This window comes from Gordionus sp. m RMFG-2023, chromosome 2, assembly GCF_954871325.1.
Source record: "Gordionus sp. m RMFG-2023 chromosome 2, tfGorSpeb1-WG-v2, whole genome shotgun sequence".
Taxonomy (NCBI): Eukaryota; Metazoa; Nematomorpha; class Gordioida; order Chordodea; family Parachordodidae; genus Gordionus; species Gordionus sp. m RMFG-2023.
In genome coordinates this window covers 57,760,269-57,771,980 of record NC_088776.1, presented here as the reverse complement: position 1 = coordinate 57,771,980, position 11,712 = coordinate 57,760,269, and the positions used below count along the sequence as shown (strand labels likewise).

The window sequence follows — 11,712 nt, the reverse complement described above, 5'->3', positions numbered from 1 at the left end:
TCTTATCTGTATTGAGTTACATTTTTATACAGGTATTTGTACCTAGATACTATTGTAGAGATATCTGTATCTGTTTTATAAACTTTTTCAGATACATTTGATATACTTTTATTTAACGCTTTTTTTTTATCTAAAAAATAAAAATATTTGATTGCAAAATTCATTTTAGCTCAATTTATTATACTAATTTTTTTTATTATACAGTTTTTATATAGATTTTATTTTACAAATAGTTTACATGATATTTTTAAATTGCTTATATATGTTTTACTTTTAACGTTTAATTTGACTATTAAAAATTTTAATATAAAAAAAAAAAAATTTAGAATAATATAATAAAAAAAAATATAAAAATATTCATTAAATATTATTTATTTTCCTTCTAAATCTTTAGATGTCAGTTCATGATTATGAAGGATATTTTTACCATGTTAAGGAATATATAAATTTCTTAGCTATGATGATGCACAAACTTATTTTAAACTAATAAGTTTATTTAAAATTTTTTAAAATAATTTCTAGATATTCCGCTAGCTTTTAAAGAATAAATTATAAATTTAATGTAAAATTTTTTTTAAAAAAATATGCTCGTTTTAAATGATAATTTGCTCAAAATAACGATAAAAATAGGGGTATTGATTTTTTCATAAATTTTTTATATGGTATTTAAATTGAATGAGAACAAGATATAAAAATGTTGTTTACTTATTTTGGGCTCACATGGTAAGAGTTTATGTTCTAGAACAACCGTATATAATTGTATCTGTATCATTACATTTTTAGACGATGTACCTGTATCTAGATCCATTTAAAAAGTGTCTTTCAACAACTTTGAAATTTAAATTTAATTAATCACATAATAAATCAATTCCTATACAAATAAATCATATAATATATTTAATATAATAATAAAAATCCAATTTATAAATTAAAATAAGGTTTTAAAAATGACCTTCTAAATACGGCACTAAAAACTATAGGTTATATTTCTCCTTTTCTTCTACATTAATTCCAACCCAAACTTTAAAGCAATAAAAGTTATTGCCACTTTGAAGATCAAATTGTCAATATGAAAACATTTATAAATGAAAATGACTAAATTATTTGTTTAAAAACACGAATAATATTATTATGAAATTAAAGAATATCCTCTTTATACATATGATATTTATTATATTATGCAAAAAATTTTTTTAAAAAAAATGGATAGAAAAGGGCAAAAAAATAAAAATTGTATTTGATTAGAGATCTGCAAAAGTAGGCCCGGCCCGTACCCTTCCCAGCCCAAAGGTCCTATTTTTTTAGAAAAAATGGGGTTCGTACTGGGTCGAGCTTAATATTTTTTAAAAAAAATTTGGGCCGGGTCTTGTCGGGTCTTGGAAATTCTTTTAAATATATCTAAAATTATCAATTTTATGTGAATTTTTGATGCAAAATATAAATATTTGATTTTATTTATAGAAATTAGACGTCATATAACATATATATCTTTTATTTTGAGTAATTATTAATATTAATTTCTATATTAACATAAATTCGGAAAGGGGTAAATTTTTTAAAAAAATTTCAAATTAGGGTCGGGCCGACAAAACTTTTTTAAAATAATTCCGGGTTCGGGCCGAGCCGGCAAAACCTTTTTAAAAAAATTTTCGGACCGGGCTTGAAAAATTAGGCCCGATGCAGATCACTAGTTTTGATTACATGGGAGGCTTGTATATTCATATTATAAACATTTATTTGATAAAAAAATTAATTGTATTTATTTTATATAGGTTATTAATAGCTTCTTTTTTTCTATAACAAATATTAAAATAATTGTCAGCAGTTTTTATTTTTCACGCTTGAAAAAGTTATCAGAGTTACAAAATTTATGACTAATAAATCGTTTTTTTTAAGATGATAATAATTATTTAAGAGTAAATTTAGGGATGAGTCTTGATAATTCATAATTGAAAGAGATTGTGATAATTATTTGTTCCAGTATATTCCCATTCCGATAGCAAGCGTTTTGTCGAGATCGTAAAACGCCGAAAGGTTCCGCGATAATCGACTGGCGAATAGTAAGCGCCCGACAGGTAATCGTTCCAAACAACTTTAAATATATAAAATTTAATTCGAATAAGATTATTTAAAGCTTTTGTCATATAGTGTTCTTTTTCAAAACAGTTAGAAATTATATTCAAAAATATGAGGAGTGACCTTTTAATTTGTAAATTAAATGGCTGCCAACCACTTCTAAAACAGTTTTTCCAAATTTATAAGTTACAACATCAATTCAAATTAAGTATTTCTGTGCCAGGGTCGATGATATATAACACTTATTTAGACTAATAATTTATTTATTAGCTGGTAATACCACATTTTATTTTTACTTTTTCTAGCTATAAATGTAACTCCGATTTTTAACTGTTTAAAATGGGAAACCAAAATGGCGGACTTGTGTTAATACACATTTAAATGAATGAATCGCTAGACTAGATGTTAATATACGTCATTGGCCATGGCCTAAAATGAGATCGATAATTATAAATTAGACGTCAACTTTTGTTTATCTGAAAAGCATTATGTTAAATGAGGAAAAAAATAAAGAGACCCTAGAGCCATGCAAGCTCCCGGGTTTCTCTAGACAATTTATTTATGGTCGTCCTAGAACTACCCTCCCCCTTCCACCTTAGTAAACCTGAGAAATCGTTATTAGAAATGATCATCATTATCATTACTTTTTAAAAAAAAACCTTCCATAATCTAAGTTTATACTTTAAAAGTTGTCTAAATATGACAAAATAGTTTTATTCTCAAATTTAATCTGCTGATATATGTGTAAAATCTGACTGTTGCCTCACAAAAGTGAATCTAAAAAGGTAGTGGATGATGATTAAACATTTAATAACAAGTGTTGGAGTCTCGGGGCAGGTAATTTTTTCTCAAATATAATAGACATTGATATTTGACATTTAAACCATAAATCTATTTTAATAAGATACCTCAATAGTTCTAAAAATGCTTCACACAGGGGTATTCTCTTGGAAAGTTTAACATGCAAAATTAAATTTAATACGTCGAAAAGTAACTTTTTACAATTTTACAAATAAATTTTTTCAGACTAAATATCAATTCTAAATAATTAAGTAAACTCAATTTTATCATATACCAAAATACTGACAATGTTAATCTTGTTACAATTGAGATTTTTTGGATTGTGAACTTGAGAACCTAAATATAAAATAAAAATATATACTAAAATATGATTCTAAATCTTTATTAACTAAATAACTATAATCAAATACAAAGTGAAAAACATAATCAACATAAAAGAAAAATAAAATTAATATAAAAGTAAAAATTAAAAATTAAAAAAAATTATATCTAAAAGCAAAAAATTAAAAAGTCTTCCAAGCGGAAAAAATAAAAAGTTCATCATCCCACTTGTTAAAACTCTAAAAGTATGAAAAAATCTACAATTAACACGCGTTTTTTTTTTCATTTACATAGACGGGGTTCTAAATAATAACTTAATAATTTTAATAAAACATTATTTTTGTTTACAATTTGAATGGTGCATTTTTTTTGTAACGCAAAAATGAAACAAATCTTAATCTCTTAAAATTAAATTTTAATTAAATGTGAAGGCGTTGGGCAGGCTGACCGGTGGGGATGCGTAATAACCATTCTTATGGGATTTATTTTGAATTAAAAAAATCCAACTATATTTATAAGAATATTAGAAGCCACGAATTTGTTTGGAGTCGCGAATGACAATATGAAGATGATTGACTTATTTTATTATAAATTTTATAACTGTTTTATGTGAAAACAAGTTACGGGTGATATATATATATTATAGATGAACCTGGTAAATTTAACATATTTGACCTGTTTCCATTTATTTACTTAGGACTAACATTTATTTTTAAAAAGATACAAAAAATAAAGAAGCTGTATTACACACGCACCGCCAAAGGATAAAAGGTACCCCGGGTGTTTTTCATAATTATAGAAATTTTCATTTTTCTAAATTTTATATTATTGAAAAACTGAAAAATTTATTATTCAAATATTAATTTCTAGCTAATAGATTTTTGTAAGTAATAAAACTATGTTTAGATATTTTTGTTAATTTGCTTCATCTATTTACCACTTCTAATTTTTATAGACAATCTAACTCTGATCTCCCCTATTCATAATGATTTGATCCTACCTTTTCACTCGGCAATTCCATAAGATAAGGTGACAATAGCAAAAACTCCAGAATAATCTCAGTTTAAGGTCATCAAAGCTGGCCTAAGTCCCAAATTCTCGTAAAGAAATGAAAGTGAAATCACGTTTCTACCAATTTTCTGAATTTTCAATGCGTGTATCCCATATTATTTACTATCATTATATATAGATATTACTTTTAACAACTAATTTATTGTAAGAGAACGTTGTCATATGTTTAGAAAAAAAACCAAGAAAGTTTTATTGACTTCTTGCAATTCAGGTCTAATCCATATGGCCTTCTCTAACAATAATTTTAAAATTATATTCAATATATAATGGAAACCTCTATAATACAAATAGATTAGTGTTGTTAAACCCCTTGATTTGATCTAATTTTAAAAACGGCTACCACAATATTTTATCCAGGAAAAATATAAAGCAGGCCTGAAGATTTTGCTCATGGATAACACAAATGTTTGGATATATATTAGGGAAATCTCGAGACAGGCAATATCTTGTGGCAAAAATATTACCATTTTTAAAAATCAACTCAAATCGAGGCATTTAACACCACTAATATATATTTTTCTATTTTTTTTAGCCTTCAGTTCTAAACGGGGGGTGGAGTCGGAGACTCCTAAAAGTCAAATCTTTCGAAAAATTAATTTCATCTAATTTGATATATCTCTGGTTTAGAAACTAAAAGGGAAATTTAATTTGGGAACAGAATAGTGATTGGCTGTTTTATAAAGAAGATTTATAATATTTATTTAATATTAATAAGTAATTAATTATTAAAGATATTTAAAATGCATACGAGACTAAAATATTCTTACAAAATAAGCTTAAAATTTATATTATTATTTTTCTCATTTTCTTATTGTGCAATTATAAAGGTTAGTTTTTATTCAAATTACCCAATATCCTTAAAAACGAGTCTTTGCTATTTTAATAGTGATGTAATTCCCTCTTTTTATGAATCCCATTGATAGTTTTGATTTTTTTAATAAAGAAAAGTTTGAAATTAGTATTACTAAACGGCTCCTATCTGCTCTTAAAAAGCTAATATTCCATCCACCCTCGAATTAATGGGCCTCTCAAACGAAACGCCATACACCCCGATGGCATACCCCTCATTCCCTGGACCAATCCCCCGCCAAATCCAATCTCTCATTTTCTGCCACGAAAGGCCGAAATCCTAAAAAAATATGCTTGCCTCACCAACACCGTGTCCAATCGTTGCCAATACCCTAGGCATGTTCGGAAGTGATGCTCTCAATTCATTAAAATCATAGGGAAAAAAATGAGACAGATCTCAGGGGACCCAATGAAGGATATTACCTTCGTCAGCAGATTTCCCTGGAAATCTGGCGGGGAAATCTGCCGGTCCAATTTTATAAGCATTCACTCTTCTCTAGGGTGATATGTACCTTTTTTTAAAATAATTTTTTTTTCTTAGTTCTCTTTTATATTAATAGATTTATACATATATATATTTTTTTAATATAATGCTTATTTGTTTTTTAATATATATTTTTAATTATTGAGTTTATATATCATATTTTAAATTTAATAAAATTGAATTACATCTTTTAAAAAAAATTTCAAATTAGATTTATTTATAATATAATCTATAAACCACCCAATATTTAGCCGCAAATTGTTGGTTAATTATACTATATTTTTAGCCAGCCAATTTTTGGCTTGATAAAAAATTGAACCATGCTTCTAACCAAAAACTATCATTTTGGTCTCTAGATTTTTTCTCAAAATAGCAGTGTTTAATTTGAAAAAAAATAATATAAATTAAAGCGCCTTAATTTTCTCCGGCAAGCTTCTGAAGATTGAGCAGAATTAGCACGCTATTACCCAACTATGGTGAATAGTGATACATCATCATGTTATATTTATTTTTAAATATAAAATATATATTTAATCCCGTCATTTATTTATCATTTTATAATACGTACAAATAAATATGATGTTTTCGAGTAGCGTTTGTGGCCTAGTCGGTGATGAACTATATCATCCTTCGATTAGATCTTGGGTTCAAGTCCAGCAAGGATCATATTTTTTCCTGAAGCCTACTATGTTCTGTGCTACTGGATATGATAGAGAATATTGGAAGCGCATTTTAATTTCCTATTATATTATGAGACTGATTTGGGTATATATCAATGTCATATAATAATACCTAGACTTCGATGCAATCATAATAATACATTTGAAAGCGTCGTTGAATGAATATCAGCTGGACCTGTCATTTGGGTAACCTATACGATAATTATACTCATGTTAAAAACTATTATTGATAACTTGCTTCCTTATTATCTCGATGATAAGGAAATTCTTTAATAAAGTTTACGTCAGACATAGGAATAAATTGGCCTCTCGTTTAAAATTTTTAATAATATTATGGGTAATCCAAATGGCGTCCCTAGCTGTTTTCATTGATATACACTTTGAATGAATGCATCATCAGTCTATGTATTATTATAGATATATATTATTTATCAGGGACCTGCAGAGTTACCATTTGTTTGACCTGGCCTGACTTTTAAGAAATTTTACGGGCTCAGCCCGTATTTTATATTTTTAGGCCCGGTTTGGCCCAGATTTTTTTAATCATACTCAGCGCGGATTTTTTAAAAATATATTTTATTAATTTTATATTTTTATAGCTAATAATGGCGATTTAATGTATTTGGTTTTAAAATATAAGACCCGGCCCGATTATTATTTGAAATTTTTTTTAGCCCCGGCCCTGATATTTAAAATTTAAGCCAGGTTAAAGTGATAACCGTGAGATTTCGAAATCTCATACTATCAAAATCTCACGGCTAGTATCGTGTGAAAGTGATTTCACAAAGATTTTGATTTTTGTCGCTTCAAACATATTGGGGGCCATTTAAATAATCAGTATCCCACGGCTATTCAATATTTCAAAATCTCATAAATTTTTTAAAATCTCACATTATGAATTTCAATATGCTTAAAAGTTTAAATTGTCTCAAATTTAAAACGCCAGGTTTGAATGAAGCTGTTAAATTGCAAACATTTCTATTTTCCCTCTATTGAAAATGGGAGAAATGTTATAAATATTTGATTTCTCAGAAGTAGATGAGAAGATCGTCTGCGAAATCTACAAGATTAATATTTAATATGATAAGAAACTATTAATGATTATGTGCAATGATACATTACACGAAATTTTATAGAATAACTAATTAATTTTTTTATAATCATTTATTAATTTTATTTCTAGATTTACCATCAAATACACTTGATTTTATTACAATGGATTCACATAATCATTTTAAAACCTATAAATAATGATCCATCAAAAATTCACTAATCTATTGAAGCAAATTTTCTAAAAGGATAAGCACACTATTTATTAATTATATATTTTTTTATTTCTCTATTCTTACCAATAATCTATATAAATTACTGTCAATCAGTGAATCCTGGCTTATCCAAAAGAGGTACCATCATCCTTCTTTAATTAAATGGGCCCTGACAGTACGGTAAATTTACTACCAAACACTGGATGCAAATTTACTGCATAGACACGCCCTCTTTTGGTTGATGGAAGCCACTTAATTGTGTGTTTTCCCAATGAAGGACAAGATAAGAACCTTTTTGATAAATAAAATATTTGATAAAGGAAATAATATTATGTTAAATAAATTATTTATTGTATATCAAGGTTTATGTGAATTAGCAACAACAAGGAATGTCATATTAAAAACAAAATACAATCTATGCAATTTAAAAGAATTTATTGTGCTAAACAATGAATATCCAGATGAAAATGGTAATGATTTAATAAAAATTATATTTTTTATGTAGTAAAAAATATTTTTAATTAGAAAAAGTTTATTGATATGCCAAAAAGATGTTGTATAAAAGTAAAAACATTGCCTCAGATCATAAAAATAAACTTTTTTAAAAGTAATAAAATATAATAACATATCCAATTACAATATCAAATAACGCCTTTAAAATATAAATAATCTATTATTTAACATGCATTTTTTTAAGAATTAACCAAGATTTCATACAATTCATTCGTACCTGTTAAGTTTATTATTATTATATAATTTAATTTATTCCCACTATATATAGTCCCTCTTCAATGTATTCATTGATTGTATTCCAAAAATTAAAATACAACAATATGATAATAATACATTTATTCCCTTAGTCCCTTCCCATTATAATATATTCATTGAGTGTGTTCCAAAAATGAAGATGCAACAATATGATAACAATATATTTAGTCCCCTACTTTCCCCAATTTTTATGATTGGATTCCAAAAGAAGAACCTAGATACAAATTATGAATTATTGTCATTATATTTTCCCTTCCTTTCTCCAATTTTTATGATTGTATTCCAAAAGAAGGTAATTTTCTTGAATAAAACTTGAAATATTAACAATTCTATATAAACTTCAATTGCAATACTACGCCCCCATAATATTAATTATAAATTCTTGTCTTGTCATTATATTTTATCCACTCCTTTCCCCAGTTTTTTCCAAAAGAAGGAAAGCTCAATATTATAAAAATACATTAATTCCCCTTCCCATTATATTAATTGTTTTACTAATAAATTCATTGATTGTTTTCCAAAATAAGGAGATGGGTAAAAATTGTACTCTAATGGAATTATTAGCAATAGAAACGGTGTTGGGATTACCCTCAGACAAGATCTAACCCTCAGTGGTCAACAGGATCTCTGATAGACTAATGAAAATAAAACTCTGCATTGGTCAATCAATACTACACATTCTTTCAGTGTATGCTCCTCAAACGGGTTGCAAAGAAGAAGATTAAGATGACTTTAGAGGTAGTCTTAATGTAGTTGTAATGGAAATCCCTAAGGATGACCTAGTTATAATAGGTGGATACTTAAATGCGCATGTGGGAAAAACAAGTGACAGCTACAAAAGGCATCATGGTGGTTTTGGATATGGAGAAAGAAATGATGAAGGAGAGCATGTACTGTAATTTGCGCATGCCTTCGACTTTGCCTTAATCAACATCTACTACAAGAAAAAAAACAATCATTTAATATCATATAAAAGTGGTGCAAGGAAAACACAGATAGATTGCATGTTTATCTCGCACAGAAGATTAAAAGATGTAATATACTGCAAAGTCATCCCAGGAAAAGATATTCCCGCGCAACACAAGCCACTAGTCATGGATTTACACCTCACAAATAAATCCACTCAAAACAAGACTTGAACCATGCATCAAATGGGGTATATTAAAATCAACGACAGATGCCTTTGCAATCAATGCAAACATTGAAACAATGGATTCCTCACAAGTCAGTGAAAAAATGCGGATAGATCTTTCATGCAGATTAATAGACACTGCCAAATCGACATTAAGCTTGACAAGAGGAGGCAACAAATCATCAAAGAACTATGGTGGTAGAATGAAGAGGTACAAACCAGTATACAGGAGAAAAAACCCTATATAAAAGATGGTACAAATCTAAAAAGCCAGATGTCAAGACAAATTACAAAAAATCCAAGAATAGCTACAAAGGTGGTGACAAGGGCCAAAGATATGGCATACGATGACATGTGTGAACAACTACATACCAAAGGAGGACAAAATAAAATATAAAGATTAGCCAAACAGCGAGAAAAAAATTCTAGGGATATAAACGGAGCATCGAAAGTAATCAAAAATAAAGATAGGAAATTGATAATAAAGGAAAGAGAAATAATGAATAGATGGAAAGAATATTTTTAGGAGCTTCCTTTAATCCCCACATACTACATCTAGATGAACACTCCCCATGTAACCTTATACAACCAGTAATGGAACAAAAAATACACACGCCTCAAACATATGAAAAACAACAAAGCTAGACTGGGGGTCCTGATGATATACCAATAAAAAGCCTTAAAGCACTAGGAGATGAAGGAATACATTTCCTAAAAATTTGAACAAAATACTGGGAAACGAAGACATTCCTCAAAAATGAAGGCAGAACTATTTATTTCCTATATTAAAAAATAAAGTGGATCCACATAATTGTCAAAATTACAGGGGCATAAAATTAATGTCACACTGTCTTAAGCTTTACGAAAGAATAATGGAAAAAAGGTTAAGAGACACAGTCGAAATAGGAGAGACTCAGTTGGGTTTTATGTCTTGAAGATCAACGACAGATGCAATCAACGCAGTTAAGCAGTGAATGAAAATACAGATAAAAAGATAAAGAGCTATATATGGTCTTTCTCGATCTAGAAAAGGCCTTCGATAGAATCCCAAGATGACTTATCTGGGGGGAAGGCGCTTTGCCACAAAAGAGTTCCCGAAAAATATATAACAATAATACTGGATATGTATATGGGCCATGGTTCGTAGCACAACAGGTTCTTCAACACAATAGCCGAGGGAGTTCATCAAGGGTCGGCTCTCAGCCCACTTCTCTTCATTACAGTAATAGATGTATTATCACAGTCTCTACTTCAAACAGTACCATGGAATATGATATCTGCAGATGCTATTGTGATACTTGCAGAATCCAGGGATGAAATGAAAGAAAGATTTAGCCTAGAAAAGCTCGGACTAAAAATAAATAGAGAAAAATGGAATATATGTTGTTAGGAGGAAATGAAACAGAGAGCATTAATTTAAATAAATGGCAGATATCGGAAATTGAAAGCTGCAAATATTTGGGCTCCACTATGCAAACAAATGGCACAATAGAGAAAGAGATAAAGAGTAAAATTAATAGAGGGTGGTTAAAATGGAGATCTTTATCTGGAGTGCTCTTTGACAAAAGAATCCCACACAAATTGAAGGGAAAAATTTACAGTTCCATAGTACAATTAACTATTCTATATAGTTCGGAAACATAGCCAACCTAAGAATCAGACGAGAGAAGTCTACAATCTATGGAGATGAGAATGCTGAAGATGATAGCTTGGGTAATAAGAAAGGATAAGGTGCGAAGTACAAGAATACTAGGAAACTTAAAGGTAGTGCCCATTATGACTAAGATAACCGTAAACAGACTTAGGGCTAGGTGGTATGAGCACACAATGAGAAGCCCTATGAACTACATAGGAAATAAGGTTGAGAGTTTGGAAGTGATGGGAAAACGTAAAAGCCGAAGGCCAAAACTTCAATGGGGCCATAAAGTTAGAGCCAATATGAAGAAGGATAAATTAGATAAAAGAGATAGTATAAATAACATAAAGTGGAGAGAGATATTGAAGAAGCTTACCACCAGAAAAGGTGAGAGCTAAATAGTAAAAGAATATAGTGTAATATTAATATAGATTTTGCAAGAATCTATAATATATCAACTAGTTTGTATATTTATTTATGATTTATCGGATGGTAATGGAAGATTTTATGTTAATTCTTGTATATGTTTATGATGTATAAGATAATGGTAGATTTTTTTTAATGGATGCTATGATGAATGAGTTTTACTATTGGCTATTAAGTTGTGAAATTATAAACTATTTAATAGT

At 28.5% G+C, this 11,712-nt stretch overlaps 1 protein-coding gene across 1 annotated transcript; it reads left to right on the top strand.

Moving 5' to 3' along the window:
* The first annotated feature begins 11,127 nt into the window (after positions 1-11,127).
* LOC135924502 (uncharacterized) lies at positions 11,128-11,481 on the top strand. The gene has a single exon (XM_065459559.1). The coding sequence runs from the start codon at positions 11,128-11,130 to the stop codon at positions 11,479-11,481; it is 354 nt and encodes a 117-aa protein (XP_065315631.1).
* The last annotated feature ends 231 nt before the right edge of the window (positions 11,482-11,712 follow it).

Bases quoted from the DNA above. Each gene is read 5' to 3' on its own strand.
- LOC135924502 (XM_065459559.1), top strand. From the start codon at position 11,128: ATGGAGATGAGAATGCTGAAGATGATAGCTTGGGTAATAAGAAAGGAT.